Source organism: Mesocricetus auratus, unplaced genomic scaffold (genome assembly GCF_017639785.1).
Source record: "Mesocricetus auratus isolate SY011 unplaced genomic scaffold, BCM_Maur_2.0 Super-Scaffold_100004, whole genome shotgun sequence".
NCBI lineage: Eukaryota > Metazoa > Chordata > Mammalia > Rodentia > Cricetidae > Mesocricetus > Mesocricetus auratus.
This window is the reverse complement of record NW_024429189.1, coordinates 106,506,273-106,529,003: the sequence shown is the minus strand read 5'-3', so window position 1 is coordinate 106,529,003 and position 22,731 is coordinate 106,506,273. Positions and strand designations below refer to the sequence as shown.

At 38.8% G+C, this 22,731-nt stretch overlaps 2 protein-coding genes across 5 annotated transcripts in view; one reads left to right on the top strand and one right to left on the bottom strand.

The window, feature by feature from the left end:
- The window catches only part of Ndufaf5 (NADH:ubiquinone oxidoreductase complex assembly factor 5), a 29,788-nt gene extending 26,492 nt beyond the window's left edge, over positions 1-3,296 (bottom strand). For 2 of the 3 annotated variants that reach the window (XR_005877449.1, XM_005068701.4), the window contains exons 1-2: positions 3,029-3,295; positions 87-127 (exon numbers count right to left, since the gene is read on the bottom strand). Coding sequence is in view for 2 of the 3 variants with exons in the window: in XM_005068701.4 (XP_005068758.1) it covers positions 87-127; positions 3,029-3,250 (263 nt within the window). In the remaining variant the exon portion in view is untranslated. Of the gene's footprint in view, positions 1-86; positions 128-3,028 lie in introns of all 3 variants that reach the window. The other variant, XM_013112259.3, reaches the window with a different exon arrangement.
- A 98-nt stretch (positions 3,297-3,394) lies between these two features.
- Positions 3,395-22,731, top strand: part of Esf1 (ESF1 nucleolar pre-rRNA processing protein homolog) — a 52,331-nt gene continuing 32,994 nt past the window's right edge. Inside the window, exons 1-9 of one of the 2 annotated variants that reach the window (XM_013112402.3) lie at positions 3,395-3,506; positions 11,318-11,366; positions 11,737-12,414; positions 15,524-15,879; positions 17,161-17,274; positions 17,820-17,920; positions 18,567-18,719; positions 19,707-19,821; positions 22,125-22,266. In XM_013112402.3, the coding sequence (XP_012967856.1) occupies positions 11,778-12,414; positions 15,524-15,879; positions 17,161-17,274; positions 17,820-17,920; positions 18,567-18,719; positions 19,707-19,821; positions 22,125-22,266 (1,618 nt within the window). In that variant the 5' untranslated portion in view covers positions 3,395-3,506; positions 11,318-11,366; positions 11,737-11,777. The remainder of the gene's footprint in view (positions 3,507-11,317; positions 11,367-11,736; positions 12,415-15,523; positions 15,880-17,160; positions 17,275-17,819; positions 17,921-18,566; positions 18,720-19,706; positions 19,822-22,124; positions 22,267-22,731) is intronic. The other variant, XM_005068700.4, reaches the window with a different exon arrangement.

Here is a 22,731-nt window from a genome sequence, read left to right as displayed (position 1 = left end):
AAAAAGAAACAGATAGACTAAGAGACAGAAAGACAAGGAGAGAGGGAGAAAGGGAGATTGCATCTCACCGTAACATCATCTCCTACCTGGTTATGTCATACACACGGTCTGCAATCTGACTTCCAACCTGAAAGATTTCAAGAGTCAACGTATTAAACACACGGAGTAGGTTTAACAGATGAGTAACATTCTTTTTTCCTACAATTCAACTTGCTTCAAAAATGTTAGTACTATGTGTCCTATTTTCTGTTTTCTCACAGAAACTTCCTTTATAAATATGGAATATGAATAAAATATTATAAAACATAACAAAATATCCCTGGAAACAAACTGAAGCAAATTACTTTCTAGTCAATTTAACAAAATCAAGATTAAATCTACCGGGTATGGCAGCTGATGTCTATCGTCCTAGCACTCAGGAGACTGAGGCAGAAGGATTGCTGTAAGTCTGAGGCCAGTCTGGAATACTCAGTGACACAGTGAGTTCCAAGCTAGTATATATTATAAAGACCTTTGTCTCAAAAGCAACATAAACACAGGGAGGCTGAGGCTGGTGATCACTTGAATTGGAAGACAGACTGGCATATACTACTACATAGTGAATTCCAGGACAGTCAGGTACAGTGAGATCTTTCCTCAACACAAACAAAATAAAAACCCACTTTAAACAATCTTAAAAAATACATACTTGGCCTTCATATTCTATGTGATACAAGATAAGAATAAAAATAAAAGAAACATTGTCCTGAATTGGCTTTTGTCAACCCAACACAAACTCAGGCATATTTGGAAGAGGGAATCTTTTTTTTTTTTTTTTTTGGTTTTTCAAGACAGGGTTTCTCTGTTTAACAGCAATGGCTGTCCTAGAACTTGCTTTGTAGACCTGGCTGGCCTCAAAAGCACAGGTAGCTGCCTGCCTCTGTGTTGTACCCTTCCCCCATGGGGGTCTGTTGACTGCTTGTTACTAGGAGCTTTTAGCAAAAACACTTCTCAGCCCTCTTCCCAGTAAGGCCTGCATGCAAGTTCCTGTTTATTGTCTAAATGCTAATTCCTGTTTTTGGCCCACCCCTTTGCTGGAGGTGTGTTTTTCCACCATACCTGACTTTGTATATAAGGCTCTACCCTTGTAATAATAAATGCCATTCTCCTTGTAAGAATGAGCCACTGTCTTAGTCTTTATTTTTATCCTTAGTCCTTAGCCTCGGATCGTTGTGAAGTATGGTAGCACCGTAGCTGCTAACACTCTGGCAGCTCGATACACCTCTGCCTCTACGGGGATAAAAGGTGTGTGCCACCACCTCAGGCATGGAAGAGGGAATCTTAAATGAGAAAATGTCTCCATAAGTAGAATTAGCCCACAGGCCAGTCTGTAGGGCATCTTTATGATTGATGTGGGACGATCCAGCTCATTCTGGGTGGTGCTGCTTCGGGAGGTGGCCCTGGATGTTATAAGAGAGCAAGCTAAGCAAGCCATGAGGAGCAGGCCAGAAAACAGCATTCCTCTAGGGCTTTTGCTTCAGTTCCTGGCCTGACTTTCCTCAGAAAGTATAACTTGGGAGTTGTAAGATAAAATAAGCTCTTTCTTCCTCAAGTTCTTTTTAATCACAGTCTTTTATCACAGCAATAGAAACCCCAACTAAGACAAAAACAACTGATGTTAGTGTTCAGACATTAAGTAGTACGAGATAAAATAAAAATTGTTCACTTGGTTAAAGTATATAAATGATCACTTAATAAAAACTTAGTACAAACTTTGTGTCACTCCTAAATGAACTACTATGTTTCTGTTTTGTTTAGTCTGAGAAAAGGTAGCCCAGGCTGGCTTTGAACTCATAACAACCCTCTAATTTCCCAGCTTCAGTCTCCTGAATGCCAGGGTAACAAGATATGTGTTACCATACTCACCCAATCTACATTAACAACTTTTGTTTTGTTTTTTTTTTTTTTCAAAACGGTTTCTCTGTATTGTTTTGGAGGTTGTCCTGGACTCACTCTGTAGACCAGGATGGCCTCGAACTCACAGAGATCCGACTGCATCTGCCTCCCCAGTGCTGGGATTAGAGAGTGCTGGGATTTAAGGCGTGCACAACCAACGCCCAGCAACAATTTTTAATCTACAGTAACAGTTTTGTTTTACCTTTTTTTTTTTTTTGGCCTTTTAGTAACCTTTGTAAACACCAAGTCTGGAGAAGTATAGCCGGCCAGCTCCCAAGCACAATATAAAAGAAGTTGTATGGCAAGCACCACCCTTCAGTGGGCTATTGGCAGCCTGCATGAAGTCCACCATTCCACTCAGACTCATAAATATTCCAGAGCTGTGATTCCTCTTTGAAAGTTCAGAATATAGTTGTTTTTGTTTTGAGAGGGTGATGGGTTAGGGATTACATACACTGAAGTCTTTTTCCTGGGCAGCCCACTTTGTACATCATTCCAAATGGTAACACCTTTTACTTACTTCAGAAATAATGTTCCCATACTTTACACAATATAGTCTTGCTCTGCAGTCACAAGGCGTCAGTCAGTCTGTAATCTGGGTGCTTTTCTTGAACAGAAAGAGATGCTTAATGAAGGGCCCCTACAGGTCCTCTCCGCCTCAGGAGTTCTGTACTGATCTCTTCCTTTTCCCAGGAGACTCGACCTACCCCATCTCAGCTCGACTGATTGCTCACACTTTTCGCCATATCAGCCATTCTTGACCATCCCAGTCACCGATACCACCATGTCGCTTTTTCTCCACCTTACCCTAGCTGAAACGACACTCCTTGTCTACGCGCGTCTCGCGCTCTCTCCTGAACGCTATCCAGCAAAGGCGGGGGCTGGGCTGGGGTGGGGGTGTCTTGCTTTGCCCTGGAACTCCAGCAGAAACCTTGCTTGCTAAGCGAATGAATGACTGCCGTGCGCACTGCCCGAGCCCCGTCCTTCCGGGAGAATAGCGAGGAGAAGCTTCTCCTCAAGGTCACACGGCCGCGTGGGCCGGTCCCTGCAGCCGGACTCCACGCCTCCCTCTGTCCCGGACCCACAGTCTCACCTCCTCCTTCAGGTAGTCAAATTTCATGGGCTCAGGCTGCCGGGCTGCCCAATTCTTCTGCTTCCTTTTCAGTTCCCGGTCGAAGATGTTTAGGGCTCTGGGCGAGGTGCCGCCCGTAGGAGGGACACCGGAGGCTACCTCCCTACGACTACCGCAACCGGCGGGAACCGCAAAGCCCCCAAGGCGCGGGCTTAGGCGCCGAAGCACGGCCGGTCGCAGCATCTCTAGCTGCCGGCGCCACAGCGGGGCATAATTTCTAATGTGCGCATGCCCCGGTGGGACTACGGCTAGCACAATGACACAAAATTGTACCAGGAGGAAAAGCACAAGGCTGAAGAAGTTTGGCCTAGATCGCGTTCCGTGTCGGCGGAGCGTCCCGCAAAGGGTTATGGGTGTGCGTTCCATGTGAACTCAGACCGGGATCCGGGTGCAGAAGTGCCGAGCGGTCTGGTTCTCCGACGGGAGCTCCTTGGGATTTGTGAGTAGTGCGCCTGTCGCTTGGTCCCTTTCTGGCCTCGTTCTCTTCGGGGCTGCCGTGCGAGGGCAGCTTTCCCCGAAGGTTTGTGAGGTGGGAGGGTCGTTCCGGAAGCCCCGCGCGGGCCCGAGGATGGTGGACCGACCGTAGGGATGCGGGGAAGCGCTTGCGGGGCGGTCACGATGCTTTCGCTCCTCCGAACGCCCCTCGCTGGTCGAGGGCTTCAGTTCCCGACATTTACACACATTATCTCTGGTCGTTGGGTGGGGTGGTGCTTATGTCGGGAAGCAGTTCAAAGGGTAAATGCTGTAACAAATCTGAGATTTGTAAGCGCATCCGTGAAGGTTTCTGTTTCTCTCGCTAGACTGTAAGGGGCTTTGAAGTAAAGCAGCCCTGGCCTATGTGATGGCAGCGCACACCTGGAATCCCAGGATTGAGGCAGAGACATAATTACTGCCCTTCGAGGCTGGTGCAGCCTGTGGTAATGACGGACTGTCGTAGAAGTGTTTGGTCAGTCAGCTTTTAATCTTTTCAGAGACTTCTGACTTTTCTGCAATGTTGAATTCTGGAGGAACCAAACCCTCAGAGGCTGTTTACAAGGGAACAGTATGCATTTGTACAACATTTGTGTGTTTTCATATGTTTATATAGGATTAGCCTGTCTAGACCTCAGTCACTTCGAGAATTAATGTTATAAGAGAGTGACATTTGGTGGTTAAGAGCACTGGTTGCCCTTCAGAGGACCTGCATTCAAGTTCCAGAACCCACATGAAAGCTGACGGTCTGTGAAACAAGTTCAAGGGATTGGAACTCCGTGGGTACCAATCACAGAAGTGGTACTCTTGTATACAGGCATACCACCCATACTCATGAGAATTTTTTTTTAACTATAGCATCCTGGTTTTATTTTTTTAAATTTTTTAACTTTTTTTATTTTTAATAGTTTGTTTTACATGTCAATCCCAGTTCCCTCTCCCTCCCCTCCTCCCGCACCCCCTTTTTAATAAAACCAAAGTGACATTTATTAACTGTAGTGTATGCTCTACTTTGCTTCTTGATAGAAGGATTAACAGAATGAGATGAATATGGTTTGAATTCCCCACCACCACCATTAGTTGGGAGACAGATTTTTTAGAACTGGCAGCTTTTGAAATATAAAATAAAGAGTATCAAAGAGAATAGAACGAGAGTATAAAAAACAAATGAGACCAACTGAGATTTGAGAATCTTGCTTTGTTTTCCTGTGTGTGTTGCCTGTACAGTTGCTCACACCAGGCCGCGTGCCCCTCACTTCTGTGTTCGTATGTTTGGGAGGATGTTTGCTCTCCACCTTCTTTTTTGAGAAGGGATCTCTCATTGGAGCCTGAAGCTACTCAAGGAAGCTACATTGGAGGACCAGGGATCCTCCTGACTCTGGCTACCCAGCCACCCAGCACTTGGAATACAGGTTATTTTTTTTAATTTTTAATTTTTAATTTTTTTTTGGTTTTTCGAGACAGGGTTTCTCTGTATTGTTTTGGAGGCTGTCGGTCCAGCCTGGCCCCGAACTCACAGAGATCCGCCTGCCTCTGCCTCCCGAGTGCTGGGATTAAAGGCGTGCGCCACCACCGCCCGGCGCATGCAGGGTTTTTAATGTGTGTTCTGTAGGGTGAAATCCATACTATAGTTAGGCAGCAAGCACTTCACTGACTGAACTTTCCCCCAAGCATCAGTCTTGGTTTCTTGAAACAGTCTCACTATGGAGCCCAGGCTAATCCAAACTCCCTGTGTAACTATGTAAGGTCTGGTCTCAAACTCACGATAATCGTGTCTCTGCCTTCAGAATCCTGGTTTTACATGTGTGTGACTACATGCCTTAGTAATCTTTTAATCGATGATGAATACAATCTAGAAATACAGAAATTGAGGGTAATCAGCTGCCTTAGGATTCTGTTTGCTTTGTCTTAAATTTATTTAAAGTGATCTGTAAGGTGAGGACTCTATTTTGTTATTTTTTTATGTTTGACCCAAAATAGGTTGGGTAACTGAAATTAAGCTTAAGTTTCTTTAATTTTATGTGCATTTAGAGAGAGTATGTGAGTGTACATGTGTGGGCATGTAGGTGATCAACAAGTCTGGTTTTATTTTTTTTTAAATTTTTCCTTTTCTTAATTCAAAATTAGAAACAAGCTTGTTTTACATGTCAACCCCTTATCCCAACCCTTTCTACTCTCCGGGGAGGGTGAGGTCTTCAGTCGGGGAATCTTCAAAGTCTGTCATATCATTTGGAGCAGGCCTAGATCCCCACCCCCACCCCTGTGTGTGTCTAGGCTGAAAGAGTATCCCTCTATGCGGAGTGGGCTCCCAAAGTCCCTTCCTGTACTAGAGATAAATACTGATCCACTACCAGATTGCCCAGGCCTCCTAATTGGCATCCACATTCAGGGGGACTGGATCAGTCCTATGCTGGTTTCCCAGCTATTAGTCTGGGATCCATGAGCTCCCCCTTGTTCAGGTCAGCTGTTTCTGTGGGTTTCTCCAACCTGGTCTTGACCCCTTTGCTCATCTCTGCAACTGGATTCCAGAGTTCAGGTCAGTGTTTAGATGTGGGTGTCTGATTCTATCAGCTACTGGATGAAAGCTCTAGGATGGGATATAAGGTAGTCATCAATCTCATTATGAGGGAAGGGCATTTAAGGTAGAATCTCGACTATTGCTTAGATTGTTAGTTGGTGTCAATCTTGTAGATCTCTGGACATTTCCCTAGTGCCAGGTTACTCTTTAAAACTGTATTGGCTCCATCTATTATGGTATCTCTTTTCTTGCTCTCCTTTTTCTCCCCGTCTCAATCTTCCTGCTCTCCAATGTCCTCCTCTCCCCTCCTCTTCTCCCCTTCTCTTTCTCCTAACTCCCTCCCCTCTCCCCCCATGCTCCCAATTAGCTCAGGTAATCTTGTCCCTTTCCCCTTCTCCAGGGGACAATGTATGGCTCTCTTAGGGTCCTTGTTTCCTGTCTTCTCTGGCGATGTGGAGGTAGTCCTTTGCTTCATGTCTAAAATCTGGGAAATGAATAGTACTCCATTGTGTAAATGTACCACATTTTCTCCATCCATTCTTCAGTTGAGGGGCATCTAGGTTGCTTCTAGGTTCTGGTTATTACAAATAATGCTGCTATGAACATAGTGGGACAGACATCCTTATTGTATGAGTGTGTATCTTTTGAGTATATGCCTAAGAGTAGAATTGCTGGATCTTGTGGTAGGTTGATTCCCATTTTCCTGAGGAATCGCCATACTGATTTCCAAAGTGACTGTATGAGTTTGCACTCCCACCAGCAGTGGAGGAGTATTCCCCTTTTGATACATCTTCTCCAGCATAAACTATCATTGGTGTTTTTGATTTTAGCCATTCTGACAGGAGGAAGATGGTATCTCAGAGTTGTTTTGATTTGCATTTCCCTGATTGCTAAGGATGTTGAGCACTTTATTATGTGTCTTTCAGTTATTTTAGACTCCTTTATTGAGAATTTTCTGTACCCTTTGGTGTTTTGGAGACTTGCTTCTTGAGTTCTTTGTATATTTTGAAAATCGGCCCTTTGTCAGATGTGGGGTTGGCGAATATCTTCTCCCATTCTGTGGGTTGCCATTTTTATCCTTTGCCTTACAGAAGCTTCTCAGTTTCAGGAGGCCCCGTTAATTAATTGTGGGTCTCAGTGTCTGTTATGTTCAGGAAGTAGACTCCTGTACCAATTCGTTCAAGGATACCATCAAGTTTCTCTTCTAACAGGTTCAGTGTGGCTGGACTTATGTTGAGGTCTTTGATCCATTTGGACTTAAGTTTTATGCATAGCTATAGATATGGATCTATCCACATTCTTCTATATGTCAGCATCCAGTTATGCCAACACTGTTTGCTGAAGATGCTTTCTTTTTTCCATTGTATAATTTTATCTTCTTTGTAAAAAAAAATGAGGTGTTCGTAGGTGTGTGGGTCCATATCAGGGTTTTCAGTTTGGTTCCATTGGTCTACCTGTCTATTTTTGTGCCAATACCAAGCTGATTTCAGGACTATAGCTCTGTAATAGAGCTTGAAGTCAGGGATGGTGATGCTTCCGGTCTTACCTTTATTGTACAGAGTTGTTTTTGGCTATCCTAGGTCTTTTGTTTTTCCATATAAAGTTGAAAATTATCCTTTCAAGTCTGTGAAGAATTGTGCTAGGTTATTGATGGAGATTGCATTGATGGCAAGATTGCCATTTTTACTACGTTGATCAACTATCCAAGAGCATGGGAGATCTTTCCATTGTCTGGTGTGTTCTTTAATTTCTTTAAGGCTCAATGTTCTTACTTTACAGTTCTTTCACTTGTTTGTTTAGCATTACTCAAAGATATTTTATGTTATTTGTGGCTATTGCAAAGTGTGATGTTTTCTGATTTCTTTCTCAGCCAATTTATCTTCGGTATATAGTAGGACTACTGATTTTTTTTATTTTATTATTTTTTTTAGTTAATCTTGTACACTGCCACTGTGCAGAAAGTGTTTATCAGCTGTTGGAGATCCCTGGTAGAGTTTTTCAGGTCAATTATGTAATCTATCATATCTGCAAATAGTGAAAGTTTGACTTTTCCAATTTGTATCCCCTTGATCTCCTTTTGTTGTCTTATTGCTCTAGCTAGAATTTTAAGTACAATATTGAAGAGATATGGAGAGAGTGGACACCCCTGTCTTGTTCCTAATTTTAGAGGAATCGCATTAAGTTTCCCTCCATTTAGTTTGATGTTGGCTGTTGATTTGCTGCATATTACTTTTATTGTTTAGGAATGTTCCTGTTATCCCTGATCTCTCCAAGCCCTTGATCATGAAGGGGTGTTGGACTTTGTCAAATGCTTTTTCAGCATCTAGTGAGATGATCATGTGATTTTTCTTTTTCAGTTTGTTTATATGATGGATTTTCATATATTGAACCATCCCTTCATCTCTGGCATGAAGCCTGATTGATCGTGGTGAATGATTTCTCTGATGTGTTCTTGGATTCAATTTGCCAGTATTTTATTGAGTATTTTTGCATCAATGTTCATGAAGGATATTGGTCTGTAGTTCTCTTTCTTAGTTGTGTCTTTGTGTGGCTTAGGTACCAAGTTTATTGAAACCTCATAAAAAGCGTTTGCCAGTGATCCTTCTATCGTGTGGAATACTTTGAGGTGAATTGGTATTAGCTGTTCTTTGAATTATTTAAATTCCTGGTAGAATTCTGCACTGAAGCCCTCTGTCCCTTGGCTTTTTTTTTTTTTTTTTGTGAGACATTTGATGACTGCTTCTATTTCATTAGGGCTTATAGATCTATTTATATTGCTTATCTGTTCTTGATTTAATTTTGGTAAGTGATACCTATCCAGGAAATTGTCCATTTCCTTTAGATTTTCGATTTTGAGGAGTACAAAATTTCCTCAGTGTCCCTTGTTATGACCCACCCCCTTTTCATTTCTGATTTTGTTAATTTGCATGTTCAATCTGCTTTTGGTCAGTTTGGTTAAAGGTTTGTCTACCTTGTTGATTTTTCTGGAAGAACTAATTGTTCATTACATTGATTCTTTGTATTGTTTTCCTAGTCTCTACTTTATTGATTTTAGCCCTTGATTTGATTATTTCCTGGAATCTATACCTCCAGGGTAGCTTTGCTTCTTTTTGTCCTAGAGCTTTCAGTTGGGATGTTAATTCTCTAGTGTGGCTATTCTCCAGTTTCTTCATGTGGGCACTTAGTGCTATGAACTTTCCTTTTAGCACTGTTTTCAAAGTGTCCCATAAGTTGTGGTATGTTGTGTCTTCATTTTTACTGAATTCTAGGAAGTCTTTAATTTCTTTTTTGATTTCTTCTTTGACCCAGGAATGGTGTAATTGTGCATTGCTCAATTTCCATGAGTTTGTAGGTTTTCTGCAATTTATGTTGTTGAATTCTAACTTTAAAGCATGGTGGTCTGATAAGATACCAGGGGTTATTCCAATTTTTTTGTATATGTTAAGGTTTGCTATGTTGCCAAGTATATGTGGTCTATTTTAGAGAGGGTTCCATGTGGCACTGAAAAGAAGATGGTATATTCTTTTTTGTTTGGATGGAATGTTCTATAGATGTCTGTTAAACCCAATTTTGGTCATAGCTTCTGTTACTTCCTTTGTTTCTTTGTTAAGTTTCTGTCTGGTGGTCCTGTCCAGTGGTGAGAATGGGGTGTTGAAGTCTCCCACTGTAGGTATGTGAGGTTTTAGTTGTGATTTGAGTTTTAGTAATGTTTCTTTTATAAATGTGGATGCCTTTATATTTAGACATTCAGAATTGATACTTCATCTTGATGGATTTCTCCTCTTTGATCAATATGAAATGACCTCCTTCATCTCTTTTGATTGATTTTAGTTTAAAGTCTAAGTTTTTAGTTATTAGGATTGCTACTCCTGCTTTTTCTTGGGTCCATTTGGTTGTAAATTCCTTCCCAACCCTAAACTCTGAGGCACCGTTTGTGTTTGAAGTTGACGTGTGTTTCTTGTATGCAGCAGAAGGATGGATTCTGTCTTTGTATCCATTCTGTTAGCCTGTGTCTTTTTATATGCGAACTAAGACCATTAATATTGAGGGATATTAATGATCAATGATTGTTTATTCTTGTTTGTTTTGGATTTGGTGGTGGTGGTGGAATTGTGTGTGAATTTCTACCCCTTTTTCCTTTTCCTTTTGGCCGTTGGTAAAGTGGGATTATCTATGGCCTATGTTTTTCTGGTTGTAATTAACTTCCTTGGGTGAGAGTTTTCCTTCCAGAACTTTCTGTAGGGTTGAATTAGTAGATATGTATTGTTTAAATCTGGTTTTGTAATGGAATATCTTGTTTTCTCCATCTGTAGTGATTGAAAACTTTGCTGGGTATGGTAGTCTGGGCTGGTATCCGTGGTCTCTTAGTGTTGGTAGACCATCTATCTAGAACCTTCTGGCTTTCAGAATTTCCATGGAGAAGTCAGGTGTAATTCTGATAGGTTTGACTTTATATGTTACTTGGCCTTTTTCCTTAGCTGCCCTTAATATTCTTTCTTTATTCTGTATGTTTAGGGTTTTGATTATTATGTGGCGAGGGAACTTTTTTTGTGGTCCACTCTATTTGGTGTTCTGTAAACAGCTTCTTGTACTTTCATTGGCGTGTCTTTCTTTAGGTTGGTCAATTTTTCTTCTATGATTTTGTTGAATATGTTTTCTGCACCTTAAGATGGGTTTCTTCATCTTCTCCTATGCCTATTATTCTTAAGTTTGGTCTTTTCACGGTTTCCCATATTTCCTGGATATTTTGTGTTAGGGATTTGTTGGACTTAAGATTTTCTTTGGTTGATGAATCTATTTCTCCTTGTGTATCTTCAGTGCCTGAGATTCTCTCTTCCATCTCTTGTATTCTGTTGGTTATTCTTCCATCTGTAGTTCCTGATATTTACCCATCTTTTCTGTTTCTAGCATTCCCTCAGTTTGCGTTTTCTTTATCATCTATCTCTATTTCAATTTTCTAGGCTGTTTCCTTCATCTATTTGGTTGTTTTTCTTGGCTTTCTTTAAGAGATTTGTTGATTTCCTGTAACTTTTGGTTTGTTTTTTCTTCCTTTTCTTTAAGGGATTTTTTTCCTACTCTTTGAGGGCCTCTATCATTTTCTTGAAGTTGTTTTTAAGGTTATTCTCTTCTGCTTCATCTGCCTTGGGATGTTTAGGTCTTGCTCGTGTAGAGTCCTTAGACTGGTGGTGTCATACTGGTTTTTCTGTTGTTGGATGTGATTATATATTGTCTTTTTACCATTCTTTTTTCCTTTGGTGCAGGAGGAGTCTCTTACTCTCCTATTGGATACGGGTTCAAGGTTCCCTTTCGGTGGGTACAAGCAGGTCCAATACTGCTGAATGCTGTCCTCTTCCCGTGGGTGGAGGCCTGTCTAATATGGGAGCCTTGGCAGTCTCTGGGTGGGCTGGACCGCCAGCATGGGATCCCCAGTGCACAGTCCCCAGTTCTCAGGAGGCTCCGAACAGGGCACAGGAAGGAAGGCCGGAAACAGGCCCATGCTTATCTCATCCCATGGGCAGAGAAAGGGACTAGGACACTGGCAGTCTCTGGGTGGGCTGGACTGCCGGGATGGGATTCCCAGTGGGCAGTCCCCAGGTATCAGGCGAGTCTGAGCCTAATTTTTTATATTTTAATTGTATTATTAACCATTCATCATTGTAATATTTGTTTTATTTTTTAGTGTTTGGTTTTTCTGGATATTTCTTCAGTAAGACTTTAAAAATGTCATCCAAACAAGAAATAATGAATGACCAGCGGTTTAAGCGAGTTTCAAAGGATCCCAGATTTTGGGAAATGCCAGAAAAGGACCGAAAAGTCAAAATTGACAAGAGGTTTCGGGCCATGTTTCATGACAAAAAGTTTAAATTGAGCTATGCTGTTGACAAAAGAGGGCGCCCTATCAGCCACAGCACTACGGAAGACTTGAAACGCTTCTATGACCTTTCAGACTCTGATTCTGATCTTTCTGATGAAGAAAGCAAAGTTCTGAACCAAAAGAAAGCAAAGCAGAAAAAAAAACAGACCGGAAAAGAAGTGAAGTCAAAAGTGCTGAGTAAGGAGAAAAAGAAAGAAACCCAAAAAACTGATCAAAAGGATCCTATAAATAAAAATGAGTTAGATAATTCTGAAAGTATTCAGAATATGAAAAACTTGTATAAATCTCAGAAGATAGGTTCAGAGGTAAGTCCCAAGAAGGATAGTGAAGAATTTCTGCAAAATACAAAAAGGAAAAAGAACACTGACCACAGTGTAGACTCCTTATATAAAGGAAAACCAAGGACCAAAGATTCCAGTACTTCTGAAATTGTGAAATCTCCAACAGTCACTTGTTCTAAGGCAAAAAGAGAAAAGCAATCAGGTTAGTTGGGAGTACTGATTATTCTGTATTCACTATTTTACTGTTATCTTTTAAAGTAAGCAGTTATTTTTGTAGTATGATGAGAACAGTCAAATGTTTATTCTAAAATATAAAGCTATGAAAGAAACAATATGCAATGATTTCTTCTTGATTTAGTACCAGAAGACAAACATGAAAGCTTGGGTAAATGATATTGGTTTCTAGTGAACAATGCTGAGAGCTGCTGTAGGTTGATATAGGAAGAAATGTGTTTGAAGAAGGTAAGTAGAATTGGGTTTTCATTCATTTAGTTCATTGAGCTACTGAGAGACAACCACTATAAGGCATGGTCCTCTCCTTTAGTGTTGTTGCTAGCTTATGTGATGCCTTTTGCAAATTAAAATAATCACATGTCCTCTGATCACAGACACAGCGTTTTCTGGGGTTCATAGTTTGGAGAAGATGGCAATTTTGAGTGAAGCAACATGTTCATTTCCTTTGAGCAATCACAGCATCTGCAGAGTGTATGAATTGATGATGGAGATTAGATTTGATCTTAGCTCTTCTTTCACTGTTGTAGATGCCCTTAGACAGATACCTGATAAATTCTATATGATGACCCTGGTCTAGTGACACTGTCCACTAGAAATACATAGTAATGAATTTCCTAGTAGTGGCATTAAAAAGGAGAATAAACAGATGAATAATTTTATTAATTATATCCAGTAAATACAAATTTAATTTCTAGGTAATTATTGATAAGAAATTGATACTTTTACATTCTATTTTAGTTGCATCATATTTCAAGTGCTAAATTGTCTCCTTTGGCTGTTAGCTATCATATTGGACAGCACAGACCTAAAGTAGAAAAGTCAAACCTGTAATAAAAAGTATTGTAGCTGTAAGTGAGATTGAAAAAAATTCAAAAGTGGCTACTCAAAATAAAATGAGAAAAATTTCTAAGGGATACACTATTTGTATTGGGATTTGGGGGTGGTGGTGGTTCGGGTTAAGTTTGAGGACCAAAGAACTTTTTGAGCAAATTTGGGACTGGATTTATGTAGATCAGTAGTCCCATTCTGTTAGACAGTAAAGTCTTAAAGAGGTTTGTAGTTTTGAGCCGAATGGTATCTGATACATCTTACTATAAATACCTCCCTGTATCTTGGCATGCTGATAAATCCCAACAGTTGGAAGATAAGTCACAAGGATCAGGAGTTCTAGGTCATCCTCAGCTATATAATGATCTTGAGGCCAGTGTGAGTTACATGAGACCCTGTTTTAAATTAAAAACAGGCAAAATGGCTCATTAGGTAAAGATGCTTGCTGCTCAAGCCCTGCAACCTGAGTTTGATCCTCAGCATCCATGTAAAGGAGGAAGTAGAGAACTAACTACACAAAATTTTACTGACCTCCACACATGACGTGTGTGCCTCCTCCCCACCCCCATGCACAAGCACATCATGCTCTGACATGCAAACAAATTTTTTTTAAAAAGCTGTTTGTTTGTTTGTATGTGTATATATGTACTATGTAGGTCAAAGAAGAGGGCATTGGATCCCCTGGAACTGAAGTTACAGGTGGTTATGAACCACAGTGTGGGTGTTGTCAACCAAACCAAGATCTACATGGTCATAACCACTGAGCCATCTCTCCAGCTCCCATGTAGATAAGTTTTTTTTGGTTTTTTTTTTTTTTGGTTTTTTGAGACAGGGTTTCTCTGTATTGTTTTGGAGGCTATCGGTCCAGCCCAGCCTCGAACTCACAGAGATCCGCCTGCCTCTGCCTCCCGAGTGCTGGGATTAAAGGCGTGCGCCACCACCGCCTGGCTGTAGATAAGTTTTAATGCCTCAGTATGGTGCGTTAAGTCATAAATTCATTAATCAGTAATTTGTTTGTGAGCCTATCAAGGGCATAAGAGCTTACAAATTCCCCCTTTTACCTTCCCCTAATTCAATGTTTTATATATTGTGGACAATAAAGTATTGGATTAATGAATAAATCTTATAAAAACATAGTTTTAAATTAAAAACAAATTCATTCCTCATTTTTTTAGATGTGGAATGGTTAGTAGGGTAAGGGAGGAGGGAGAGAGGGATAGAGAGAAAAGGAGAGAGTGACCTGCCTCTTCAGACAATGGCAGAAAAGATCATTCTTCATCTTAAGTTTTAAAATTTACTTTTCATTCTCCAAATTAGATCCTCTTGAGTAAGCTGAAACAGGAATACCAGCTTAAACATGGTACATAAGATATTCACACATGCAGAGGTGATTGCTTTTAGAAGTGGGATCCGAGCGAGCTCTTTCAGTTTTGAAAGAAAAGTGAAATCCTAGTTAAACAAAACATCTTGGTATGTAGTTAACTAACAGTTATAAAATGTTAGAGTTAGCAGAGAAATTTTTAGTTATTGTTTCTATTTGGTGATATCATTCATAATGCAACTTCTTTTGTCAGTTATATATAACTAAGCACCTTGCCCCTGTATCAAGGCTGAGCAAGGTATCCCACCATAAGGAGTGGGCTCCAAAAAAAGCCAGTTCATGCCCCTGGGATAGGTCCTTGTGCCACTGCCAGCCCCCCCCCCCCCCCCAACAGATCAAGTCAAGTAACTGTCACCCACATTCAGAGGTCTAGTTCAGTCCTGTGCAGGTTCTCCAACTGTAATTGACAATTCTTTACAGATGCTTTTCCTACTGTTTGGAACAAATCTTCATCAGTTTTCTCGTTTTCCTCTTCATCCTTTAATTAGCTGCTGAGTAACCACACTCTTGGAAACGTAATGCTTGTAGAGTAGTTTGATCATACGTGTGTGCATATTGATTTGATTGCTTAATACTTGTTACTTATTCATTCAACTGGAAATTAATTAATAACTTTTTTTCCCAATGGTTGTATATTAAAAACCACAAAGCAGGTACTCCATGAATACTAAATGAGTATATAAGCACACTTACATCATCTTATAAATGTTATGATTTCAGTTAACTTGTTTTAGAATGAATTTTACTGAACTTATGTTCCTTTCCTCTGTTTTGTAAATATTATATTTATAGTACTTAATATCAATAATTTGGATTTAACTTAATTCAGTATGTGTGTCTCCTTTCTCCCTCCCCCAACATGCTATAGTGCTTCCAGTTATAATGGCAAGAGCTGATGATGGTAACATGCTTGACAAAGATGCCCTGGAGGAAGAGTCAGACACTGGTAGAGAAATAGGAAGTGATGAGGAATCTGAAGATGAAGTCACAAGTGATGATAGAACTTCAGCTGATGATGATGAGAATGAAGACAATGAAGAAGAGGAAGATGAAGATAGTGAGGATGAGGATGAAAGTGACAGTGGTCCTGATCTTGCAAGGGGTAAAGGAAATGTAGAAACTAGTTCTGAAGATGAAGATGATTTCACAGATTTATTTCCAGAAGAACCTGGTTTTGAACATGCTTGGAGAGAATTAGATAAAGATGCTCCTCGGGCTGATGAGGTAACATTTTCAGTAAATTATTTATGAATTTGCTGAGAGACCCTGTCTTTAAAAAACTAATGTGGAACCAGGTGTAATGACACACACTTGGGAGGCAGAGGCAAGTGAATCTCTGCGTTTCAGGCCAGCCTGCTCTCCATAGTGAGTTCCAGGACAGCCAGAGCTACATAGTGAGACCCTGTCCTTAAATATATATCATCAACAACATGGAGAGTGATCAAAGAAAACAAAATAATATGGACCTCCGTGTATGTGTTGATAATGGGAATGTTGACTTCTTCCTTTTCTGTAAGTATCCCTTAAGTCAGTGGTTCTCAACCTTCCTAATGATGCGACCCTTTAATTCAGTTCCTCATGTTATGGTGACTCCCAGTTACTGTAAAATTATTTTTGCTGCTACTTCGTAACTAATTTTGCTACTGTTATGAATCACAATGTAAATATTTTTGGAAATAGAGGGTTGCCAAAGGGGTAGCGACCCACAGGTTGAGAACCTCTGGCTTAAGTACTATTTTGAATCAGACTAGACACCATTATCTCCTTTTTGTTTTTAGAGGGAATGCTTTTATTTTTCCCTGTTTAGCGTAATGCTGCATATATATTTGTCATATACAGACTTTATTATTGAGAAATGTTCCTCCTATTCCTATTCTTGGGAATTTCATCATGAATTTATTTGATCTTTGTAAAGGTCTTTTGAGATAGCACCTTTCTATGAATACTTGGCTGGACTTGAGCTTGCTGTGGTCCTTCTGCCTGTCCTCTGGAGTGCTGGGATTTCAGCTATACACTGTCATGTTCAGCAAGAATTTCTACATAAGTCGTTTAAAATACATAAAATTTTATACCTGTTTTTCTAGGAGTTTGTATTTATGTTCTTATTGCATGGTGCTAAACTTGCTTTAAAACTGTTTTAGTTAAAACATCAGTTTGTGGTCACACCCTGGCTCAAGAACTCCAAAAAACAATATAGAGATAATGCTTATCTCATGTGGTTTTACTGTGGTTTACCTCACATGAAGCTCTCTCTGCATGTTAAATCAATTAAATAACAGATGATTTCATAAATGGGGAAAGACTATACTCATTATTTATCTCTTTTTTTCAAGCATTGAAAGTGATACAGATCCCAGCACTTGGGAGACAGAAGCAGGTGGATCTCTGTGAGTTCAAGGCTAGCCTGGACTGTATAGTGAGTTCCAGGACAGTGCTAGACTAAGTAGTGAGACCCTAAAAAAAGTACAGATTCTATAGTAATTAATAATACTTTAACTTTCTCAGATTACACGCCGACTAGCAGTTTGCAACATGGACTGGGATAGATTAAAGGCAAAAGATTTGCTGGCTCTGTTCAATTCATTTAAGCCTAAAGGAGGAGTTGTATTTTCTGTAAAGGTAAGAATTGATTTCATTTAAAGTAAATATTTCTAAGTGTTTTAATTTAAATCTAATTTTGTTTCTAATTAAACTGACTTAATTTTCCTTTTCAAAAAAATTTGTTAATCTGGAAATTGTTCAATGCATTTGATTATGAAACTGATGTAACAGTTATTAAAATGGGGGAAGCCAAGTATTTTTTTGGCTTTATATTTTAGTTTTGTGTGTATGCATGCATGTGTGTATAGAAGTTAGAGGACCCTTTTCAAAAGTGGGTTGTTTCTTTCCGAAATGGGTTCTCAACATGGAGTGCAAGTTGTTGTTCATGATGCTTTGTCTTTGTTCCTGTCCCTATCTATTATACTCTGGCCAAAATTACTTAAAGGAAATTCTTCAGTATGCTTTATGTTCATGTAGGTAGAAATGAGTTTTGCTTTCCTGCAGTGAGTTTGAAATGAGTTGTTCCAGCCAAATCATGACTCTTGATGTCTTAGTTTTGGCGGGTCTCCATATTATATGAAAAAGAATATGAATTATATCAGTCTTATTTTTTCTATGTTCAGATATATCCTTCGGAGTTTGGAAAGGAAAGGATGAAGGAAGAACAAGTTCAAGGACCAGTAGAGTTACTGAGTATTCCTGAGGATGCTCCAGAAAAAGACTGGTACTGACTCACTCTAGAATATAAAACTACCCTAATAAAGTTATGTACTTTACTCGGAATTCTGTTACTCTAGTAGGTCTGAGATTTGCACTTATACTAACACTAAGAATTCAGACAGCTTGGTTGATATCTGATTATAGTTGGTGGCACATTATGCTTAGAAATAATGATTGCAGTATTAGAAAAAAGTACAGTTCATAATTATTTTCATTGCTGTGAATTAGTTTTGTTTTACCTTCATATTATATTTTTAAGTATTAAATAGAAAAATAAAGGAATAAAAAGTGGTTTTACATTATAGAAAACAGTTTAAGTAGTTGTAAACCACTAGGTGGAGCTGCATGTACACATAACAAAAATGGTGGTTAACTGGATGGTAACGAAAGTGACAGAGGAAGAACTTCAAGGAACAGAGTATAGTTAAGTAAAATTAAGCTTATAAAGTTCAGATATTGGCTGACAAGATAGCTTAGTGGATAAAAGTACTTGTCATCTATTCTGACAACCTAGGGACCCAAATTCAGTCCCCAGAACCCACATGGTAGAAAGAGAAAACTAATTATTGAAACAGTTGTTTTCTAACCTTTTAATGGAGAGGTTTCTATGTTCTTGTATACATATGTTCAACTTAGTTTTTCCCCATTAGGGCCTCTAGAGAGAAGCTAAGAGACTATCAGTTCAAGCGATTGAAATACTATTATGCAGTAGTGGATTGTGATTCTCCTGAAACAGCAAGTAAAATTTATGAAGATTGTGATGGCCTGGAATTTGAAAGCAGTTGTTCTTTCATAGATCTAAGGTAATCTAGTTCATGTCTTCACAATTGAATCTTACAATATAGCAAGATCATATGCAGTAAAATATTTGAGCAGTGCTCTTACATTCTAGATAAATGAATAAGAAAAGCTAATAATAATTGAAGAAAAAGTAATTTATGAACCATTTCATTACTTGTGTCCTTGAAATTAGAATTCTTTCAAAAAAACATTTTTAAGATTTATTTTTACTTCATGTGCATGAGATCCCCTGGAATTGGAATTGGAGATGGTTGTGAGCCACCACATAGGTGCTAGGATTCAAACCTGGGTCCTCTGCAGAGGCCAACATGTACTCTTAACTGCTAAGCCATCTCTCCACCACCCCTCCCAATAATTCTTGATAAAATATATAATGGATGTATTTTATATGTATGTGGGAATAATCTACTGTGTAAATTATAAAAACCTGATTATAATAATCATAAATTATTTACCTCTGCTTTTCATCCCACATTCCCGAGCCTGATACCTAAAACTTGCCACTCACCATGGCTGATTAACATGTGAAAGCTAGCTATTTGTGAAATGAAACTTTTGGCTGAGATTATTCTTAATCAACCTTAAACTTTATTTTCAGTGACTTTCATCATTAGATACTCTGTGTTGAGACTACTTACCCAGTATTAATTCTCTATGGTCTTTGGACTCTAAAATGAGTGTGTTATTGCATCTGAGTCTTTGGAAGCTAGCTTATATTAACTAGTTCCTAATGCATTTTCTCTCTTTCTATGTAAGATTCTCTCAAATTTAATGAAATTTCATATTTATAGTTTACAAATTTCAGAGATGTGCCTAGGTTGTTTCTAGCATTTTAGAAATTTTTACATTTGTGTTGTGTAGAAATTTTTATAGAGTGTATAAACTATAATTCATTAGTAGAAAATCTAAACTCTGGCAATCACTACATTTTTGTTGGAATGAGTTTTTCTTTTGGGGTTTTTTGTTTTGTTTTGTTTTGTTTTGTTTAGGTTTATACCGGATGATACTACTTTTGATGATGAGCCCAAGGATGTGGCCTCAGAAGTTGATCTAACAGCCTATAAACCAAAGTATTTCACGTCTGCTGCAATGGGAACATCAACGGTATTTCTTAACTCTTAAAAATGTGTAGATGGGCCAAGCATGGTGGCACGTGACTGTAATCCCAGTACTTGGGAAGTTGAACAGGGATATCAGGAGTTAAGATTCAACCTGGGACACATGAGACCCTATGTTTAAAAGAAAGAAAAAAATATATAGCCAGACTCTTGTTTTTAGCAACTTTACAATTATATAGTTTTCTGAGTGTTTGTACGTTGAATACTACACTGTTTGAACATATTTTTCAGAGTGTTCTTTTGTCTTTAAACCTAGTCAGTTTGCTAATGTTTTGTAGGTTTTGGGTTTTTTGTGGGGAGGGGTTGTGGTTGTTGTTTTTCCTCTATTATTTTACCCATATACTTTCAGCTGTATTCTTTGGACCTGAGAATGTATTTCAGTGGTAGGATATTTGTCTTGCACATGTGGAAACGCTGGGTTTTATCTTAAGATTCTTTTAATAGGCAGTGTGTCAGTTATTAAGATCCTAGGGAATAGGAAGAATATAGCTTTACCTCAAGACAGCTACACAAAATTATTAACCATTTGAAATAGAAACATATTTTTCTACAGATGTGATTTTATAAGTTTTGTAAACAAAAAAACGAGAATGATTCAACATTGCTAGTTTGAATATTAGTAACAAGGTGTCAGATTTCTGTGTGTCACAATTGTTTGCTAAATAGTTAAATGGTTTCTCTCTTGCCCTAAGTCTCTGACTGCAGCAATACTCACTGTATAGTAGACTATTGTACTCTTCCAAGAAAGCTGGTGTCAGAGAGATACCTGCTTCCTCCTTGCTGTGGTATTCTGTTACTGATTACAGAGTGTAGTAAGATCCCAGAGTAAGTGAATTCTAAAAGATACAGCCACATCATGTTATTTTCAACACTTAAGCACTTATAATAGGCAACCTGTCTAGTCAACTAGCCTGGAGATTCTGCATCCTGATCTGCATCCCCAATATCTGTTCTCCTTACAGCAACCATTTGGTCATTATCAATACAGACTTAGTTATCAGAGTAGGGGTAACTGAGTCCTGAGACTGGCCAAAACTAAGAGTGACAAGAATATTTTAAGGATCTTGTCGTTAATTAGTGCCTAGCTCGTTGTCCCAATATGGAAAAATTGGACTGAACAGAAAAAACAAGGACTTGAACTCTTTCTGCTATAAATATAAAAATCTTTCACAGGGTACTGGATAAAGCAGTGGTTCTCAACCTGTAGGTTGTGACCCCTTTGGAGTTAAACAACTTTCACCAGTTTGACTAAGACATTGGAAATAAAAAGTATTTGCAATACATAATCCTAGCAAAATTACAGTTATGAAGTAGCAGTGGAAATAATTTTGTGATTGGATGGTTACCATAGCATATTAAACAATATGAAAGGGTCACAGCATTAGGAAAGTTGAGAACTACTGAAATATAGGAAAGGAACCAGTCTCCCTTGGTCATATTATCAATGAACTTACTTGCTGTAGAGCTTTGCTGTGCTTATGATCATGAAAACCTTTGTCATTGGTGACTCTTAATCTTTTTAGGAAAATAGCACCTGTTGAAATTATGTTCCTTTATTAACAGATTTCATGTAGTCTGTGACTCTACTGTCATTTTACTTCTTTAGAAGAAAATTATTTTCTCACTGGTTCATAATAGTATTAACTTTTTCTAGCATATTTTTTCCCATGACAGTTGATGTTTGTTCAGTAATATGCTCAATAATGGAATATCATTCATATAGCTGGGAATTAGGGGGAAGGTAAAAGTGGACACATGATTCTCTGTCCCCAAATAGAATACCATTTATTAATCATGCCATTGATGTATTTTTTAATGTGTCCAAGTCTGAACTTTTTTATGTGCATCATAACCTTTTTTGGGGGTGGGGGGAAGATCTCACTATGTAGCTTTGGCTGGCCATTAGCTCTCATATAGACCAGGCTAGCCTCAAACTCACAGAGATCTACCTCTACTTCCAAAGGCACGTGCCACCCATGCCTAGCATGCTTTTTTAACTTAATATTAAGCATCAAAGCTAACAGTGTGCTTTAATTAGTTTACCTTTGTGCTCTTTTCTTTTTTTCTTTCTTTTTTCTTTTTTTTTTTTTTTTTTTTTTTTTTTTGAGATGGTTTCTCTGTATTGTTTTGGAGGCTGTCCTGGAAATCGCTCTGTAGACCAGGCTGGCCTCGAACTCACAGAGATCCGCGTGCCTCTTTCTCTTGAGTGCCGGGATTAAAGGCATGCGCCACCACTGCCTGGCTTACCTTTGTGCTTTTGTGTGTCTTATTTTCATTCTTTGATTCAAGGTGGAGATCACTTGGGATGAGACTGATCATGAAAGAATCACAACACTTAACAGAAAGTTTAAAAAGGATGAACTATTAGACATGGACTTCCAGGCCTACTTAGCTTCCTCTAGTGAGGAGGAAGAGGAAGAAGTACCACAAGGTACGTGCTAATCCCTTTATTGTGTGGTTAATGGAACTACTTCTTGAACGCAACTTAAAAAGATCCCCAAACTGACTGTATAGCATACTTATATGCATAGAATTATATGCATAGATACATATTTGAAGGATTAGCAAGATGCTCATTGGATGAAACCACTTGCTGTACAAACCTAATGATCGGACTTTGTTATTCTTATCTAATAGAATTACCAAATATTAAAAACCATGAGGTCAGTGCTAACAGAAAATGAAAAATCATAAATGTTAAACATAGATAGAAGTATTTTAAATAATCAAGGAAGAATGTCTTTTTATATTTAACATTTTTCTTAGTGTTTTCCTTTTATGATATATTATTTCTATAACCTGGTGGCATATAAAATAATAAATAACATTTCTAGTTTTAATATAGGGTTGGTTATTAAGCCTTGACTTTCTTAGTTTCTGAATGATCTGTTTGTTT